Source organism: Poecile atricapillus, chromosome W (assembly GCF_030490865.1).
Source record: "Poecile atricapillus isolate bPoeAtr1 chromosome W, bPoeAtr1.hap1, whole genome shotgun sequence".
NCBI classification, from domain to species: domain Eukaryota; kingdom Metazoa; phylum Chordata; class Aves; order Passeriformes; family Paridae; genus Poecile; species Poecile atricapillus.
The window spans coordinates 43,868,394-43,888,759 of record NC_081288.1 but is presented as its reverse complement, the minus strand read 5'-3'; the positions used below and the strand labels follow the sequence as shown (position 1 = coordinate 43,888,759).

At 39.1% G+C, this 20,366-nt stretch overlaps 1 protein-coding gene across 2 annotated transcripts in view; it reads left to right on the top strand.

Moving 5' to 3' along the window:
• The window catches only part of LOC131592051 (SLIT-ROBO Rho GTPase-activating protein 1), a 139,716-nt gene that overhangs the window by 100,852 nt on the left and 18,498 nt on the right, over nucleotides 1–20,366 (top strand). The window contains exons 11-16 of one of the 2 annotated variants that reach the window (XM_058863305.1): nucleotides 2,410–2,437; nucleotides 5,427–5,460; nucleotides 8,596–8,656; nucleotides 8,817–8,894; nucleotides 10,346–10,480; nucleotides 20,237–20,342. In XM_058863305.1, the coding sequence (XP_058719288.1) occupies nucleotides 2,410–2,437; nucleotides 5,427–5,460; nucleotides 8,596–8,656; nucleotides 8,817–8,894; nucleotides 10,346–10,480; nucleotides 20,237–20,342 (442 nt within the window). Of the gene's footprint in view, nucleotides 1–2,409; nucleotides 2,438–4,814; nucleotides 4,918–5,426; nucleotides 5,461–8,595; nucleotides 8,657–8,816; nucleotides 8,895–10,345; nucleotides 10,481–20,236; nucleotides 20,343–20,366 lie in introns of both variants that reach the window. The other variant, XM_058863304.1, reaches the window with a different exon arrangement.

Here is a 20,366-nt window from a genome sequence, read left to right as displayed (position 1 = left end):
CTTCAGCTGAGGCTTGTCCTTCCTTAAAATGCCCGTGCCTGGGATGGAGGACCTAGATTCTGAAAGTTTCTTGACTGGGGAGGATTGAAAGGATCGAATTACAGTGGAATTACGAATGTTATTGCTGTAGCTAATATAGAAATGAATTTGTAGGATGTGAGCTGCTCCTCTGCTCCCCTCAAATGGCCTTTTCTGGAAATTTTCATGTCAGCAAGACTGTAGACAAATAACACAGTGTGCTATGTTAAATAAAGCTAGGGAGAATGCGGGGAGAAGGAGAGGATTATCTCAACTGCAAGTTTTCCTTTGGCACCCTTTCTTGCTTTTATTCAAAACTCTGCAGTGTAAGGGTGTAGGCTGAATAGATCCAGGTTCCCATCTGGTGTCCACAATGTTGACAGCATTTGGCTTCTATTCTGGTTCATCACCTGCCTACTACAGTCTTGCTGTTTATGAACACAGCAGATACATATTTATGATCTGCACAGGGAAGATAGATGAAGTGCTCTATGCTGAATCTGCAGGTACAGAATTGGAAAGTAGATAAGAAATGCTCAAATGAACTTGATACTAAACATAGGAAGCACACTGATGCTCATATTAGTCCTGATCCAAAGGTTCATCTATTGAAAGAAGAAATTAACAAAGTAAAGGGAAATGCAAGAAAGTAAACAAGGAGTTGTAGAAGAAATTTCCCCTAAGGCAAAAAGATACCTTTTGCCCTAAACTGTTAAATACCAAAGATGTGTTTAAAATCTCCCAGGCACAATGTTTGTAACATGTTCTGTTTTACTAACATTTATTACTGAGATTTTTAGTCTCAGTGAATTTCCCTTATTAACCTGAGTAGGTAGAAGTCCCTGGCTTACTCTTTTTCTGTCATAGGGTTATTTTTCATACTCTCCTTTGATCTCTCTTTTTCACCTATCTAAAATAGATGCCAACAAGATTCACATGTCTTACTGTCAGAGATTGTTCCCAGAGCTTTTTCTTTGTGCTGCTTTCAGGGAATCCACACTTCTAGTACTGTAAAATATGTTTTCAGACTAAGGTCTTCAGTACTGTGCAGTACTTTGCATTCATCTGAACACTGGCACATAATACTGTGTTTTTCATATCACTGTTATTCATTCTTCCTGGAGTCTGAAAAGCTGGTTTGGTTTTGAATTGAGAGGTGTACTTAGACGTAGCCCAAGTAAAACTCAGAATGATTTTCAGAGGTTGTATCCATGGTTCTGTTCACTGGCATAGGTGTTTAATTCTTCCCTAATACCTTACTTGAACCTGTTAATAGTGAATTTTGTTTGCACTGTGTGTCACTTAACCCCTTTAAAGGGCTTCATAGTTTTGTCAGGATTTGATACAAAAGTATTCCAGTCATCCGCACAGTGCTCTGCCTCCTTAGCTGCTGTGATCTCTCAAGATATTAATAAATACCTTATAGATTGCATAAATGGTCCTAATGGGAAGGCTTGAGTAAATGGCTGTTACATTTTTTGCCATGATGTAAAAAGAACATTATTAGTCCACTGGGTTTCCCTTTCCTTTGCTAGTTTTTGATCAGTCAGAATATTTTGCCACTCTGTCCATGGCTGTTTAGTTTCTTTAGTCACCTCCTGTGGAGAAAGTTACCAGTGGTTTTTGAAAGCTTCAGTAAATTAATTGAACTGATTCATTGCTGTCCAATATTTTTCTGACATGTTCAAAGATTTTTAATAAATTAATAGGGCACAATCTCCCTTTGGCAATGCTGGGCTCATTGGAACTTGCCATACCATGATCTTTGTCCTGTTTTATTATTTCACATTTCATTATGATGAGTCTGTCATGCCTGATTTGCTGGTCTGTAGATCTGCAGAGGAGCCCTTCTGGAATATGATATTTGCTTCTTTACAATTCCCTGCAGTTCTCTGTGTTGTTTTGCAGTGATAGTGTCATACTTTTTTCCTGCAATACACAGAGAAGACAGAGTAGGGAGTCTTTTAATAACTACTCATGTCTAGAGCCCTGCATTTTCAGCACTGAACAGGTTTAGGCACAAGGCGCAGGGGGAGATGTAATCTAATCTTGGCACAGCTCTATTTCCATACTGATTTAGCCACTGAAACATATGAGCACCAACAATAGACATTGTTTGGAATTTTACTTGAAATTATTTACGGTATCAAGTGACTCTGTATCTTTGGGCTTCTTAAACGTTGTTCCATAACATGGGTTGTGTTTGTATTTTAAGTGGAATTGTGGAGATAATAGGTAACTACAGTGCCCTGTTTGTTGTATGTTTGTCGTTGTTTGTCTTTTGCAGGTAGTGTGAAAGTTAGGGCTAAAAATAATTTGTTAAGTATAATTTAGATACAAAAATTTCAGTCTAAAACTTACAAATCGTTTCCTGTTTATTGAACTTTCTAGGTCACAGGGCTGAATACATGACAACAAGGTAAGATATTTTTATCTGACTTGGTTTAGAGTTTAAAAATAGGTAAAATCTTGGAAGTTGCAAATTTTAGAACAACTTTGTAAGGCTTGTTGCTGTTGTTATATAAATTATGTACAGACCGTGTGTGTAACATTCAGTATTTCTGTTTCAGCATGCTTGATGAGTAAAGGATCAGACCATTCATCTTTCTCATTTTTGTGAGCTGCTTTGGACAGTGTCAAGGGTGGGCCAAGCTGAGAGATCCTTAAAAATATTTGTGAATCACATATCAAATCTGGAAGTTGCGGGTGGCACTTTAGTGCTCGAAAAATAAATACTTTCCAGTTGCCAGAGATACCTTGCCTCTCATAGTTTGTAATTCTATGGTCAGACTACACAGTTTAAAAGAAGCTGGTAGGAAGATCAGTTTGGAAAATGGGCTGTGTCTTTGATGACCTAGCTCCAGACACAAATACCTGCCTCCCCCAGCATCTATGTGTTCCATACTTAAATGGCTTCGTATATCCACAGAAGAGAAGGGATTCAGTGATTGATCTCCCAGCTTTGTGCTGCACGTACTTTTTCAGTTCTGTAATGCCACACCTTTGAAGCTGCCTCCAGATATAAACCTGGATAAGCTCTGCAGCCCCCAGAGACTAGGAGGGGGCAATAGCAACTGCTTGGATTTGCAGCTGCCACTTGTATGTATCACTCCTACAGGCAGTGTGCCCTGCTAAAACAGGAACATCCAGCCCATCTTGCTTGATCTCACTCTTCCCTTCCCTTTCCATGCAATACATCCTTGCCCAATGCCTTCAAGAACCATCTTGCAAGGTCCCAATGTTCCCAGGACATTTCTACAGACTTTATACCGGGTTTTCTCCCACCACTCCATGTTCTTTTCTAGCTCTGTAAAGTTGGACTTACTCAACTACTTTCCTTACATGACATCAGTTGAAAAGTGGTTACAAATCAGAGCGTTCTTCCCAATTGCTGACATTAATTCTGACAACTGTACCTTTAACTCTGCCTCCAGGTGCTACCATTCTGGGAATGCATGGAAATCAACAAGTTTATGTCTAATGAGAAAACTCTCCTTTCTTGACTCCAATGCAGGCGACTCATCAGGCTCACATCATCCTAAGTTCCCTGCTGTGTAAACAACTGAAAGGAGATGGTGGATTCAAGCAATGATTTTACTGTAGTAAAGTGGGGGAGCAGTGAAGCCATATCTTATATCTTACCTCATATCTTCTTACAGCTGGTCACTTAGAGAAAGATACTCTAAGGAGTATCTTACCCATCTGTTCCTCAGCAACAGCTCCTGGGCTTTGGCTGGGCCCTGCCTGTTGCCTCAAGGTTCAGTTCTGTTTCCAGACTCTGAGACATGCAAAAAGAAATGTTCTTTAAGCTCAAAGTTAAATTGTAGAAAAGAAGAGGATATATTTAAAGATGATTTTAAAATAGCAGATAGTACTCAAGCAAACTAAAGTCCCACTGCTGAATGCTCTATGCCTTATTGTTTCTCACTGATCCCCAAAAAACATTTGATTTTTTTGCTAAGTCCAAAAAAAACCTATAGAAACTGCTGGTGCATGGGAACTAAGGAAGCTGTTGGCATGTAGCTATTGGCATGACATTCACAAAGCAATTTGTGACCAAGAGAACATTATTTATTTCCTGTAATCTCTTTCAGTTGTAGTCACCAAATGTGTAACACACTAGGTAAAATTTTGCAGACCAAAGTTTTGTGTTTCTTATCCTTTACTTCTTTATGTGTCATGCTGGTTTTATTTATTTGTTCAAGTTGATATACTTCTAATTTCATTAGCTAATTATCAAGTTGTTTCTTTTTGTGTGTGAAGTTATTGATGGTTGGATGTGCAAGGCTAAAGCTGTTTAACCTTCCTGGCTCTAGAAAATGCAGACAGTTTGGTTTTGAAGCATCTTAGGAGTGTGCTGAGCAGCTTTAATTTGCATTTGAAGTTTCTCCAGCATGAAGCAGCTTTTCTGCTTGATAAGAGGTGCTTTGAGTGGTCTGTGTTCTGCCCTGGCTGGCAGGATGAATACCAGTGGTTGCTGCACATTTTATGCATGAAGACAACAAAAAAAGGCGCCATTCCAATTGTGCAGTGTTTGGAATAAATGTATATGGTAAAACTGCAAAACAGGGATTCGTAAAGAATGACATTATTTATCCATAAGTAGTTTTTAATGGGGGAGTTCTCCATTCTTTAATGTGTTACACTTAAATTTGATGGAAAGTCTTTATTTGATAAGTACTGTGTTTATTGCTCCCTTTACAATGTTCTGTTGTTTTGCCATGAGCTTGCAGACATTTCATTTTATTGCATAACTTAATTCTACCTTGCTCAGTAATCATATTCCCTTCCCTTAGGCCTCCAAATCTTCCCCCTAAGCCCCAGAAACACAGGAAGCCCAGACCCCGATCACAGTATAGTGCTAAGTTGTTTAATGGTGATTTGGAGTCGTTCATCAAGGTACTGGCACCAGCCGCCCCAGTGGCTGATCTCAACACTTCTTACTATAATGGTCAGCGCCTCACAACAGCTGAGGTAGATCATTATGTTTAAGTCTGTGCTGGGGCTCTTCTTTCCCAGTTGATCAATATAATACTTCCTGAAGTCAAAGGGAAAGAGGGGGATTCGTTTCTCACATTAGCCTCCCTACAGTTTTGTTAATCAAGTACGAATAGTATTGTCAGCCTGCTTTTAATAGGAAACTTAAGTTCATGTAGAAAATAGGATGTAGTGGTGCATCCCACAACTTACCACAATTTCCTGCTTGCTATTTTCATAACACCCAGTGTTGAAAGTCTGTGGAGAAGCAGTATTTCCCTGGGGTTTGATATCCAGATTTTGATTTCCTATGACTTTAGGAATTTATTATATTGTGTGAAATTGTGATCACTGCTATTCTGGATCTTGTATCTTTGCTGTATTTACTATCTTCTTCTTTCTCGTACTTTTATTTCTAATAATGCTTCTAGCCGAGGCCGAAGGAACTCTCACACGAGACATCAGGTATAGTTCTGGTGACAAGAGCTCAGCCTCACTCTCGGGTTGCATTCCTGCCTGGCTCAAAATAAGTTATTTCAAAGACCTAGAGGGAGAAGTTTGCATTAAGAAATGAGTGTACAAATATAGCAGGCAAAACTAAACCAGAGCAGAACTCTGGAGGGATTGTAGTCTTATATGATGGATATTTTCTTACTCACTTTCAAAGATCCGCCCATCACGGTTTGTGCCTCTGGATGCTAGCGGACACACCTACAGGAAGGAAATCCATAAAAAATTGTAGAAATGCATTTATAAATGCAGTGAATAAAATTTTTGACTGCAAGCTCTGTGAATTTGGTTTGAATGTTACGGGGATTTTTTTTCTTGTTCAGTATAGCTATTGGCAAACATTTTGCAGAACAAGTTCTGTGTTCAGTACAGTGCTGATTTAGCTGTCTTTGAATTAAACTTTCAGTCATCCTCAGTACAACTAAAGGGAAAACTATTATTTTTATTTTTATTATTATTGTTACACATGAGGTGCCATGAAATGCAAAGACTTTGAGAAATCGTCACATGATGATCATGATCATGATCACATCATGAGCAGTTTCTTGCTTACGTTTCTTTCTTGAAACAAAGCAAGGAAACAGAAATTCTCACAATGAGGGCCCCTGGACTTGGGAAGGACAAAGCAAATCAGGAGAAATGGTACCCCATGATTTTTCCTCACAGAGACAAGGGTTATTACACATGGCAGTGTGGCTGACTGGGCTTACTTGCAAGTGAGGAGTCCTACATAATTAATCTTTCAAAAGGAAAGAGGTCAAAAAAGCTGGTAGCCTTATGACAGATTTGCCAGTATGGGAGCTACGTTAGAACAGCATCTCTGCCCAAAGACCATGTCATTCATGGTAGGGATGAGGCATTTTGACAAGCACAGCTAGTGGAATGCAGTATCAAGCCAAACTGCTTTTTGTTAGAGTTTTGCATCATAAGAAATTGCAGCTAGTCACAAACATACATTCACTGACTACACATATTGGATTAAATTCACAGTAGCAGTAGGGTCACTGCTGTTGACACTCACCAACACAGATTGTTACTTCAAATTATTTTCCTTTGATTAGAGCCAAAAGGCCAAGCTGTTAGTTTAGATTATTTCAGGGTATTACTTAAGTACAAAGTTTTGTCTGGTTCTGAACAGATTCTCAAAACCAAGTGTGAAAGGGAATTGAGTTTTGGGGTTTTTTTGTAATTTCTTACTGCAAACACTGTCTTTTCCTAGGCTTTACACTCTTTGCATGAACCAGTGTACTAACAGGAGATATAGATGCATGTTGTGCATTTTTTCTAATTGCTTTTCTGGAGAGCCATGCTGCTCAGCATTGGTGAAGATGATGGTGTTCCTGGGTTTAACAACTGAAGTGTTCCAAGGGGTTTTTTATTTAGCTGTTACTCAACCATGACACAAGTCAAAGAGGAAATGCTAATCCAGCCATTACTGGTTCTTGGCTAGCCAGTCTTTTCTAGGTTTTAAATTAAAAGACAAACAAGCCACAATTTAAATAGCATAGTTAGTGATAACAGTCTTTTGTAAGCCCCACTAAAACAGCACAGAGTACATGTAAGATTAGGGGGTTAGGTTACCTCAGGAAGTGCAGTGTTTCATTGCTTAACTGTGTGTTATTTTTCAAACTTTTCAGTTGTATTTTTCTACTTGAGCTTAATTCATAAACTTCCCATTAGTATAGTTTAGCATGAAAACGAAGTAGTAATTTGTAAGAGGAAATGTGTAAACTGAGTTACAAGGGGCTTTTGAATTAATGATTTTATACTAAACTTCCAAATAAATTAGTCAATTCTCTGAGCTCTTACATATTGGAAATTCATTTGGAAAGAAAAATTGGAACAGCTTCCAAGACAAGAAATTCTAAAATTATTTACGAAGCAGTAGTTTCTGCAGCATAAGCACCAACTTTACCAAATAATTTTTAATTACATCATTTATGTCTTTAATCTATATTTGATAACTTGTGGTCACTAGTGTGCTTGGGTTAAAATACCCATTTTTTAAAGTTCCAAAACAAAAGGTTTCCAGTGGTTCTTTTGGAAAATAAGCAGTTTAAAGGAAAAAGACAAGTAACTTGCTAAAAATTAGTGTATAGTCATCTTCTCCCCCTCCCATCACAAATGCTTTTTATCCCTTTTTAAAACACTTCCATGTAACACAAAACATAGCTACAAACCTAGTGCTGTATCATTGCTGAGCTGAGGAGCTGTGATTCCTGAGCTCTGCCAGTGGCAGGTGGAGAGATACAGGCTGTGACCTCCCTTTCCCAGTAACCTTGTGCATAGAGACGAAGCAGCTGAACCACATGCTCGGCTCAAAGTAGCTGCAGTTCACCACTTGGGGATTACCAGCCCTTTAGAGCAGCCAGAAACAACATGCCAGGCCATCATCTGCCCAGTGGCAGGGCACACAAAGCAGCAGAGCCCACAGCAGTGCTCTCAGGAGGGACACATTGTGGTACCCCACGCAATGTCGTTTGGTGGCTCTGCTCCAAGAATGTTTCTGATAATCCAGAAAATCCAGAAAAGCCTTGTAAGTTGTTTGTAATAAACTTCTTTTTACAAAAATAAAAACCCCTACAAAACGACAACAAAAAAAATTCACATTGAGGAATTGGGTCCTGTGTAATTAGGTCCGTGTAGGATTTTCTTCACCAGGAAAAGAAAGGTCAGTTAAATGGATGCAGAGGAATCATCTTCATCATGAATTATTATTCTTAATAATAATATTTTTAAAAGGCAAATTCACTGCTTTAACTCATTTTGCTTCAAAAATCTAAAATGCATGCATGAGCTTAGATGTCACATACAGTGTTAGCCAGATATGGTGACAGAGGTAGAGAACTGAATTCCCCAATTAAATGATTTTGAGAACCATAATCCTTTTCTTCACCTGTTCCTTTTCCTCGCTCCCTAAACGGGAAGAGAACTCTGTTAGAAGTGGGGGTTTTTTTTGGGGTGATTTTTTTGCCAGCACTGTATGTTCATCTAGATTGACCAAGAAAGTGCATTTTCACATTGAGGCCCTAGCAGGGAGGTTTCCTCTTTCTGATCTGCAGCTCACTCATTTTGCTCTTTTTTTGGCAGGATTCAGGGCAAGTCATTCCTCTTATTGTGGAAAGCTGTATCAGATTTATAAATTTATATGGTAAGCTCTGAAAAAAACTGTCATTTCACTACTGGCCTCACTTTTTTGTATATCTTTTACATTACTCATTTAGCACTACAGCTTTGTTTTTAAAGTACAGATTTAAAGTATCTTAAAAAATAAATTAATTTTTAACTACTGTGTCCCATCTTTTCTGCAGGTCTTCAGCATCAGGGAATTTTTAGAGTGTCTGGTTCCCAGGTGGAAGTCAATGATATTAAAAATTCATTTGAGAGAGGTAATTGGATTTTCATTTATTTGAGCACCTTAATATCTGACATCTAAAAATCTTTTAAACTCTAATTATTTTCTTGGCTGTTTAGACAGATTGTCTGTACTGTGTTTATGTTTTCCCCCATTATGTGCTAGGAGCTTGAGGATTTTTCTCATTTAGTTTAGACAGGATATATGACTCTTCAATCAACTGTAAGCATAAGTTTTTTGTTAATGGTAAACTCCAAATAATAGGTTTTGTATATTTTATTTTAAAGATCATCAGAAAAGAAAGGTTTAATTTGATTCAAGAGTCTACTTAAGGAAATTAGAAAGTCCTGTTGCTTGATGTTCTGGAATACAAGTGCTCGACTTTCTGATCCCTCTGCCAAAGTTGCATGACAGTCCAGGAAAATGGGGGGTAAAAAAAATCGTCATTCCGTTTTTCATTCCCAAAGGAAACTTCAGCCCCAGAGGAGGAATTACATGAAAAATGCCAGGAAGTAAAACCAGCTTTTTCGATATCAGTGGCTTGCAACACCCAGCCTAGGATTGCTCTGCTAGGGAAACCAGGATCCAGCCGTCCTTCGACTGTATTAAAGCAGTACTTGTTACAATTTTTTTTAAACCTTGCATTCTTTTTTTCTTGAGTCTTAAAAGCTGGGTTATTTTAATTTCTAGGGAAAATTAAAATCTCTGCAGATCATCTGCTAATGACAAATACCTTGGAGCAAGAAGTCTTGTGACTAAAAGCATGAAAAAATACTTGCAGTATTTTACTCCCCAGTATTCGTTATATATATCTTATTAAACCTGATCTTTTTTTTGACAAGACACGTGAAGCAGCTGTTTTCACTTGCTAAGTGAAGCCACATCCCTCTATTCTACAACTTTAAATCTGCTTATTCTTAACTCCTCCTCCTAGGTAGTGTTATCCTTGAAGATTCGTATATTTTAAAGTGTTTCAAAATAAAGATGAAGCCTTTAAAATGACATAAATAAAATATTGCAGTCATGGCTGAAGTTTCAGTTGGGTTTTCAACAAAATAGTTGCACATACTCCTGATGTTTTAACTTTTGAGAATGAAGACACATTTTCAGTTCAATGAATGATCTCTGTTTTAGTAGGGCTCCAAATAAAAGTCTGCAAAACCCTGTTCAATTGAGAGCATTTGGCTTTTTTATTTTGCTAACTGTAAATCACAGCATGTCCATAAATACCTAGCTGGAAGTTCAGGACCTAAGAGATCACTAGGTTATGTAATTTTAAGCAAGCTTTATTTAGGCTGCCCTTTTTTAGTTTAATCATAGCCTGGGATTTCTAAATCAGTGTTTATTATCTTACTTGAATGCTTGCATTGCCACCTCCCACACACTAAAAATAAAAACTCACCCAGAATGTCACTCACTTATAAAAATGTTCCATGCAAGAATGCTTCTGCATGTGTGCTTCATTCACTTTATTTACTTTTTAAGGTGAAAATCCTTTGGCAGATGACCAAAGTAACCATGACATTAACTCAGTTGCTGGAGTACTGAAGCTCTATTTCCGAGGGCTGGAAAATCCTGTCTTTCCTAAGGAAAGATTTAATGATCTTATTTCTTGTATCAGTAAGTAGAAATTTCTGGTTTTTTCTCAATAGAATTTTACTTTCAGATACACAGTATTAGCCTGAAAAAAGAGCTTACTTCACAGATTTTCCTGAGATTGTTTGCCCTGTGTAGCAGTTTGGCTCAGTTGTTAGTCATACTCACAGCTGTGGTTGTTCCCTTTTTCCACTGGGATTAATGTACAATTCATTGTTTAATAGGGCAGGAAGAATACCTTTTGGTATACAAGGGATGATTAAATTTAAATGCATTATTTTCCTCTGTGCAGTGAGGCAGACAGAAGTACATGAAGTCATGAACATGCAAACAGATTGTGTTCCTTTCCAAGGGTTTCATGCCCCACAGCTTGGGGTCAGCACTGGTGAATAAGTAACAAACTGCTTAACGTTGTGTGATTCTGGACCTTTATTGTGCTCAGCTGAAAACCACTGTTCCAACCCAGAAAGCTCTTGGGTGCAGGGATGGAGGGGGACAGCTGAGTGTTGTCTGCTGGAGAGCCTGGTCTGCCTTCCTACACACGAGTTGTAATGCCTTGGAGGAGCGTCACCCGATCTGGGTGCTGCTGGTGCTCACAGCCAGCACACAGTGGGGCTGTAGTAATTTGGAAAGTTGCCTGTGGATGAGTGAATTGCTCTGACATGCACAAAACCTCTTCCAGTTCACTGACCCCTGCAGGTGCTGAGGGGTGAGGCCAAGCCAACCATCAGTAGACTTGCTGTTCCCTGTGGGCACAATGGTCAGAGGAGCTAGCTTTGAGGAAGAATTCCCTTTCTACCCTTCCTTTATAACTTGCCTCCTTCAACCAAATGGAGAAAGAGGCAGTTTCACAAGCAATGAGAGCCAGTCCTTTGGGATATTAATTAGATCAGGCTCTCTAAACAGTTATTTTGGCAGAGGTCTCAGCCCAGCAGGCAGGACCAGTTGATGGGTGCACAATGTCCCAGGCTGGCAATTAGATGTAGATTTTGGTTCCCTATCTGGGGGACACAGTGTGTGTGGTTTGCTTCCCACATAGGGAGGATTGCAGTAATTTCTCCTGGAGGTTACAAATATGTGGAACACTGTGACCACATCTGCGTGCAGTGTTTTGTGTTTAATTTTTTTTACAGAAAATGTTTGTAACATTTTTTATTTATTTAACATAAACTGTAACACAGTTTAGCAGTCTGATCCCTGATGCTGAGGGGAACACTGTCATTTTTAAGAAGCATAATCCTGGTTCTGCTTCAGTTCAGCTTTAAATGACTGGGGTGCTACAGCCCAGAAAATCTCTGCAAGTCATAGAAATTGAAATCTAGAAAAGGATCATTTTGACTGAGTGATTTTCTGCATGACAGAGATGATAGAACTTTACCTAATAATCCTGTACCAGTTTCCATAACTTCTGGATGAATTAAAGCATATCTGCTGGAAAAAAATATTGATTTAGTGGCTTTGGTTGATAGAAAATCTTCCACATTCTTGGATAAGCTGTTCAAATGAAAAACCACTTTCATCATTAAACATTTGTACCAGATCTCTTTCTTAAAGTTTCTGCTGTCAGATTCTGCCCATTTGATCTCTTTATGTCTTCCTTATTTTGACTAAGCAGTAAGAAAAATCTAAACGGTGGTTCTTATATGTGAAGACATTACTGCAGTCTGCTGTGTTGAAGAGCTTTAAATACAATTGTAAACTAAATTGTAAAATGCCATGAAGGAGCGTTCAGTTTACAGAGATTATACAAGTGAATGCTCAGGAGATGCAAAGATACTTGCTCAAAAAAGCCTTTTAAATGTGTTCCAAGAAGAGGAACCTGGATGATTTCAAAGTTCTCATTCACTGTTGAGGGTGCTAAAGAGGGAATGTTTGGAAAGGAGGGGGTAGAAGTTCAGGGGACTGAGCAGATAGATGTATGTGGCAACTGCACAGGCCAGAGAGATTCAACAACCTTTCAGAGCATCACTGCCTGAGAGGGTTCCAGTTCAGGTATCCTGAAAAAAGTATTTATTTTGTTGTTAAGAACTTCAAGAAAAATATCTGTGAATACTAGATCCCTAGTGCTAGATCTTGTTTTCCATAGAGAATGTTCCTAGTAGGCAATGAATTATTTTCTTGTGAAAGGGTTGGCAACCTTTTATTTAAATAATAGTGTCATCCAGAAGAATTGAAATCAGTAACAGCAATAGCCTAGAACAAAGTCACTGCTTTTCACAACATTTTAAAATGTTTATTGAGAAAGAGATGTTCCCATCTGATCTGGTTTAGACTGAGTATTCTCTGAGGGTGTCATAAATCTGGATTGTCATCTTTATGACAGTTTGTCAAAATAAGGTGTAATGACTGAGTAGTTCTGCAAGATTTGACTTCTGCTATTGCTGTTGTACAAGAAAGCAGAGGATTTTAGTCTGATAGTATGTTGTAACAGTCCGAGATCTGTTTTCTTACAGGTTTTGAGAGAAGCATGGGGGGACTGATTTTGTTGCTGGGTTTGGTTTTCATGAGATTATCATTTGGGGAATGCTGAAATGGCATATCAATGCCTTCAGCACAGGGAGGAGAGTTAAGTGTGGAGCAAGATGGGACAAAGGGGGTTTTCTCTTTGAGCACACCAGGGTCAATTTACTTTGTGTTGTCACAGTGAGGGGAGTTTGAATGAAGTATGAGGAAAGAAACAGCTCTTGTGCCTTGCACCCAGAGCCAACCCCAGAACTATATGCTGAGAACAAGGGGCCATGTGGCTGCATCTTCTGGTTATCTGAAAAGCCTGAGGTGGAGTATTTTTACAGCTGTGTACTATTCTGTGTGTTTTGTTGAGTGATGCACCACTTCCAAGGAATAAGGATGCTTTGTTGGGAAAAAAAACAAAGCAAACATTTTGAAATACACTATGTAGCACCTACATGGTACATACTGTCACAAACTGCAAGTCTAAAGCAACATTTCCATTGCTGTATTTTAATGTTAACACTGTATATCTTGTGGAAAATAAAATCTTCCAGGCAAGATTTTTCCTTCATTTCAGACTTTGTATCAGTCATAGTTGCATTAGGTTTTTTTCTGTGCTTATATGGCCTCACGTATTATGTATCTTGGTCTTTCTGCTAATGGGAGCAGGGCCAGACTCCCTTTTTATGTGAGAACTTAGGTTACTGTAACTTCTTTAGATCACAATTACACAGATACAAAGAGTCCAGAAAACTTTAACATGTTTAATTAAGCTGTTTAAATACTCTTAATTTATATTGCATTCATGATCTGAAAAACAGTGAGGAAGGGAATAAACATTCTTTTCAAATTGTTTTTCAAAATAGATGTCAATGTGTTTTTTTAATCGTTGGCAGAAATTGTTACAGAAGGGGAGAGGGAGAAAGCAAATTTTTAAAGTTAATGTTCACATAAAACTGTAACAGGGCAAGATGTCACACATTTTATATGGAAATGTAATGCTGCCAGTGAAAAACCCCTTGAAACTGAAGTACTTAGTTATGGATGTCGGGCATATTTGAGGCTACAGCTGCAAAATGAACCTTTCCTCAGTACAGCCACTGAGAAATTCCTTTACATTTATGCATATATTTCCAAATGAAATAGAGCATTGTGAGTTAATGCTTTCCATTTTGTAAATACAGTGGAAACAATGTGAAATAACTGTGATTTTTGGGGCAATTTGTATTAATTACACTCATGAGAACAGTGTTACTCTGTTTGGGCTTATGATCTAATTTAGATAAAATTTGGGCCAAGTTATATGCACTGGCCCAGAGCAAGCATGAAAGGTAGAACTGAGCATAAAGAATCCATCTGATTATAGGCCATAATTGTTTATTCTCATTGTAAAGAGTGGCTACTCTTGGTCCCAGCAGCATTCTGTAATCCAGAGGACAATCCACGGTTGGGGTGGGAAGGTGGGAAGAAGGAGTCTCAGTGTACTTCTTTCTGCCCCTTTGTAGAAACAGATTGGGCCAAAGACAAGAAAAGTGTTGGTAGCAGGGGCTACATGGAGGCAAAAGGTGCAGAAGCTGAGCTCAGTAGGGCTGGCTGTAATTCACTTCACTTCTGGGGGACTGCAGTTTCTCTCCTTGTGTGAGCTCTTACACAGATGGCTTACTGAAGCCCACATTTACATAGGTAGCTGTGCCATGTAGCAGCAGACACACCTCAGCTATTCAGACTGCTTAACATCCACACAGAGCATTACAGTTCTTCATTGTTTTATCTCCCTTGCTTTTAATTTCATGGACAAAAATGGCAAGATGAATGAAGACTTAGATCTTTTTTCCTTCTGATTTTTGTCATTTTAGTCCCTTGCTACCAGCAGTGCCTCTTTACCTAAAGAAATAAATGTTATGAAAGAAAATTATTTTACTGCTTTTCCAGACTATTGCCCATTACTTAAAAAGTAAAAAACTATTCTGAATCGTCAACTCTTCATGAAAAGGTTTCAACAAAATAGGAAGTATTTTCTTCCCTGAGTGACAGTGGAGACTGCTGGGTTTGTCCTCCTGTAATGCCTCCTTAAATAGATCTGAAAGAGCTATAAGAGGCATTGCTGAGTTAATATATACGGATCTTTGAGCTGGATTGGACTCATCTACCAAAATGAAAAGAGGCACAAATTGTTAACTTCAGCACTACTACATATTCATGTAGATAACTTGTCAGCTGCAAATTGACCATAAAAATTACATCTGCAAGTGTAACTCAGTCCCATTTGACATTCACAGGGTGTGTAAAATATGCATTAGGCATTCACTCTGTTAGTAGACGGCACCACACCAAGTGGAAATAGCAAGTAACCCCCACAAAGAGATACTAGATTGGATTTTATCCTTCAAAGCCGTGATCCTAAAGTAGAAAGACATCTTACATTGCCATTGTTTGCTTCCTCCTTTGTGCTGCTGTTGCTTGTGAAATATGCTTACCTTCCACAGCGCCAGGTGTTAGTTGTAACACAATTCATTAGTTGCTGACACCAGGTTTCTCCTTCCATATGTTTTGATCAATAGTATCTTCCCTTTGCCAAATGTTTGCAGTCCTGTTGTTCATACTGAGATTGGCCCATGGAGGCTGGCTGTTAAGAGAAGCTGGTCAAACATTTGCAATCCATAACTGATATTTCTGAGCTCTGCCTGCTCCCTGGCTGTACCTTCTCAGTTAGAAAACCGTGTCTCACCTCCAGTGCAGGAGAGGCCATGTGCATGACCAAGTACAGTGCTTCCTTCGCTTCTACAGATTAAAAAAACAGAGTAGTAAGCAGCTGTCCAGTTGGCCCAAAATTCTTTAGAAACCACCAGCAATTACTGTCTTGCAAAAGACTTGTATTCTGCATCACTGCATCTATATATTTGAGTATATTGTCTATTATGTGCTCCACTACCTCAGAGTTATTGTTTAATTAAACGTTAATTTACATTTCCCTGATGTTATTTGGGATGAATATACTCCTATTTTCATTTCTTATTTAGTTTTTGTTTATGTTTGGGGGCTTTTGTTAGTAGTTGTGTTTTCTCCCTTCTCAGGTTTCCTTGACTTTTCTGTGGTAGATTGTTCACTTCTGATCTGTTTCACTTTAGTTACCTTTGCAAAAACCTCATCATGAGTTACCAGGTGGTTAAAACTGTTATTTATGCTGGAAAAGTAGAGTCTCATTGTTTCTGTATGTCTCTACAGTAAGTGAAGGTGCCTCTCCAGAAGAGGTTCCAATGTTCTTGGAGAATTAAGATCACACTTTTCAAGGCTTGAGTGCCCACGATTTATGTCTATCTCATGCAATTGAGAACCAGTCCTTACCATGTGGCTGACAGGGAGGCAGCTAGCTGATAAATATATGCAATGACATTAATCTCATCTGGATTCATTCATCCAGATCAAGGACAAGGAAGGTTTGCAGAGTAAGTCCATGTGAGATCAGTAAATAAAATCTTTTCCAAGAGCAATGCAGGATTGCACCTCAACAGATTTTCTTGTGGAGCTTGTGATCTGCCTTTTTGGGGGATTTTATGAACAAGTTGAACAGACATCTCTCAGAGGGGATTAAAGTGAAGTTAGAGGCTAAGATTGTAGACTTAAATGAACTACAAGTTCTCTGTTTTTCATTTTTTGTAGTAACTGGTGGAGACTTCTTAGAACCAAAACACCTCAGAAACTTAAATGCCTAGATAATGTTATGGATACACAGAAAATCAAATTCCTTATATTATTAGGATACTTTGTTCCACTCTTGTCTGATGAAAATACATTAATAGTTGTGGGCTCAGGTGTCTGGCTCTTCCACAAAGTGCTATAGTCATGAAACTCCAGAAGCTGGCTCCTTCCCCTCTTCTTGTTTCACCCTAGGAAATCTCCTGTGCTCTGCTTTGACAGAAACTCAGTGTCCCCACAACAAACAGCTTCTCATGAAGTAAACTTTCCTGCTTGTGGGTTTGACCCCATGGCAGAGATGGGTCTGGAAGGCAGATGTGTCAGACCAGAGCTCCAAAAGTTTTGCTTTGATCTGAGAACTGGGAACTAGAAAATAATAACCATTTCACTGTGTGATATTTGCTTGACATTAGTCTTGATTTGTAGTTGATATTCCTGTGTCCTTCATAGAGATCTCTCTTCCCTGTCTCTCTGAACAGTCAGAAAAAATACATTCATTCTCAGTGTGTTTGGCCTTGCCAGAGGCTTGTCCTCTTGCTTGTCTTTGGGAATATGAGTCTCATCATATCATTAGAGTAATGAACCAGTTTTCAAATCCCCTGATTTCTGTTTCAGCTTGGCAGTTAAATTGCCTTACCAGGACAAATCATGTAATATCAAGCATTTCTGTTTTCTTAGCTGAGAAATGGGTAATACCTCACCAGGCAGTCAGGTAAAAAAATCAGACTAATGAAAAGAGTGTCTCCAACAAAAGTGCTGTGAGAGGGGAGATGTGTTCTTTTTCTCCAGTGCTTTCTCCAGCATTGATCTCGCCAGTATTTCTGTGCAGCAGCGAGCTTCTAGTTCGGATGGCCCTTCTGCCCTGAGGCTCTCTTTTGCAAAGCCAGTGGAGGCAAAGCATTGCCTTAGCTTTCCTATGCATGGGAAGCAGCAGAGCTGCAAATTCTTTCTCCCTGCATGTAAAAAGATTGCTCTGTATTCATTCCATCTTTCCTAAGTACCCAAACACTAGTGTACTGCATACACTCAAGCAACGATGAAACTCAGCTCCACATTTAAAAGCAGCATGCAAATACATTACATCGTTACCTAGCTCCTTTAAAGCAAATCAGTGCTGGAAAATAAAAGCCTCTTGAAATTATGTGGAAAGCACATAAATTTGCCACTTGACAGTAGTTTGGATTTTCAATAAAGGGACTTTCATGGAAACTGGGTCTGGGTTACCAGGAAAGTACTGGAAACACATCTCATTCAAGCACGTATGGCTTGTAACAGCTTCAGCATGGAGTTCAGGTCACTTCTAGTACCTAGTACTGATCATGCTCCTGGTAGGACAGCTGGGATAGTTCAACACATGACTACACAGCCAGAATCTCTGTACCTACTCTGCCATCTCTGCGCTGCCTACTGGGACTGGTTACTAACTCATGCATCCTGTCAAACTTGTCTAGGAATTGCTTGGAAGAATTGTAGTTGGCAGGGACCACAAGCACACTGGAGAGTGTGATAGCTACTGAGTAGTACTTGCCTGCCTGGATGTCCTATCCTGGTTTAGCTCTCTAGTTTAGACAGAGCTATTGCAGCCATACAGGCACCACACTGCTGGAAGGAGCTGCTGAACCCAAGCTGGGGTCCCAGCCCGGTGCATTTCTCAGGTCTGATTTGAATTCAGCAATGACTGAACCTGGCCCAGGGCCAGTCTCCAGAGTTGTCTGGAGGAGGCAGGACTGTTGCACAAGACATTAGCCACAGGCTGTAGTGCAGAAAGCAAGTCCTGATGTTGCATCAAAAGTCCCCTCCAGCTTCCCACATGCAGCACAGTGCTGCTGAAGCAGGAGCATTGAAGGATGCACTGGAATGAGAAAGGAGAGTTGTGGTTGCTCTGTGGATCCTCTCTGTGTAGGCAGTGCCTGGACTTAGCATGTCTCTGCCATGGACACCGGTTCTTAACCAGTAACCAGAAATACTTCTTAACTCATGCAGTCCGTGTTTACAAGAAACATAAAAATAATTTTCAGGTCCCATGCTCCACTTGAGACGTCTTGAACTGATTTCCAGCTAGTGTTTGGGTTCAGAATGACTCATTAGATTATAAATTATACAGCTTGTCAGCAGTCCTTTTTTCTACCAGCCCTGCAGCAGCTCACCAGGGACACTGTCCAACCTTCAGGGTCTCTGCTGGTGAATAGGTTTTTACTTCTTGCCAGAGTTTTGCTATTCTGCTCCTGCAGTAGATACCATAATATAAATGGACTTCCTTCATGGCAGCAGTGCTAGGCTGTTGTCCTTCTGCAGAAACTCTGATGGAATCCAGTTTGACCCCATTCCAGAATCCTTTGTTCCCAGCACACTAGTGGTGCTGAGCCAGTGGAATCTCCTGTGAATGCTGATGTGGGAGCAGATCTCACACCCTTTTACTGCACTGGCATTTCCTAATGAACTATAACCCTGCTAGGTTGCAAACAAAGGTCTTGCTGCCAGCATGCTCTTCTAATGCTTAGTTTTTAATACCAAAATAACAATTAGTAGATACCAGTTTTCTTCTAAGAAATGTAAGTCAACACAGATTTTGCATCTACAAATAAATACTGAAATAGCCATACCAAAGAGCACATAAGTAATACACACCAGTAATTCTGTTTACACTTAACCACAATTTTACTTAAGTAATTATTCTAATTGTGGACTCCTAAATACCACATTTTGTGGTACAATTGGCTTTTCAGCTATTGGAATTAGCTCCTGTTTCTGATTTTCAAATTTTTTAATATCCACTTCAGTGCCACTGGACAGGATTTCTCATCTTAGTCTGCTAAGATTTCCCCTAGATGTTGTTAATTGCAGCATACTTTCTTGGCTCATATAAAAAGCATTACTGAAATTTGAGGTTGTTTCCAAGTGTTATTTATTGTGGACTTGGAAAACACACTGAATTAAAAACCAAGATACTGTTTATTCTGAAAAAAAGCTCATTTTATCCCAGCATTGCCCCACATGCAGCCACATAGCCTTTCTGACCAACATAGAAGATAGTGCATCCTACAAGACATATTACTAATGAAGCTTTTATCAGATGATTTTTCCCACTTCAGAAGAATTTCCATGGATTGCTATAAAATCATTTGAGAAGAATGCAGTCTTTGTGTTTCTTGGCTCCATACCAAAAAAAAATAAGGCCTTTCTCCTATTTTGCCACTAAGAGACTTAGAGGTGGATATTTGATTAAGAAAACTTGCTAGAGTCACCAAATCGGTGATTGGATTATATATCTGATATGAACATTTAAATAAAGAGAATGCATCTGTATTTAAAAGGAATGGGCAACATCTTTCTTTGGTTCCTTCAGGTTATTTATGTACTGGTTTTGTGGTTTTGTGAGCTGTCAAGCTCAGCAAGTGGCCAGTGTTTGACTTAGACAGATTTTATCTTTAAAAACTGTTACTTCTAAGCTGTGTGGTTTTAATGAGAGGGGGAAGAACTTCTAGATCTCATTTTTCTAATAGGCCAAAATTAGACAATACTGACTTAGAGGCATGTGATGATAAAGAGTCAAAGTAAATTGAGCAAATTGATTGAATGCTCTTTTGGACAATCATATACAAGGGAACATAAAATACTTTTTTCTGTTTGCAGGAATAGACAATCTCTATGAGAGGGCTCTTCACATCCGCAAACTCCTCCTTACTTTGCCCAGGTCGGTCCTTATAGTGATGAGATACCTCTTTGCCTTCCTCAATCAGTAAGTATTTACCCCAGGTGCTGC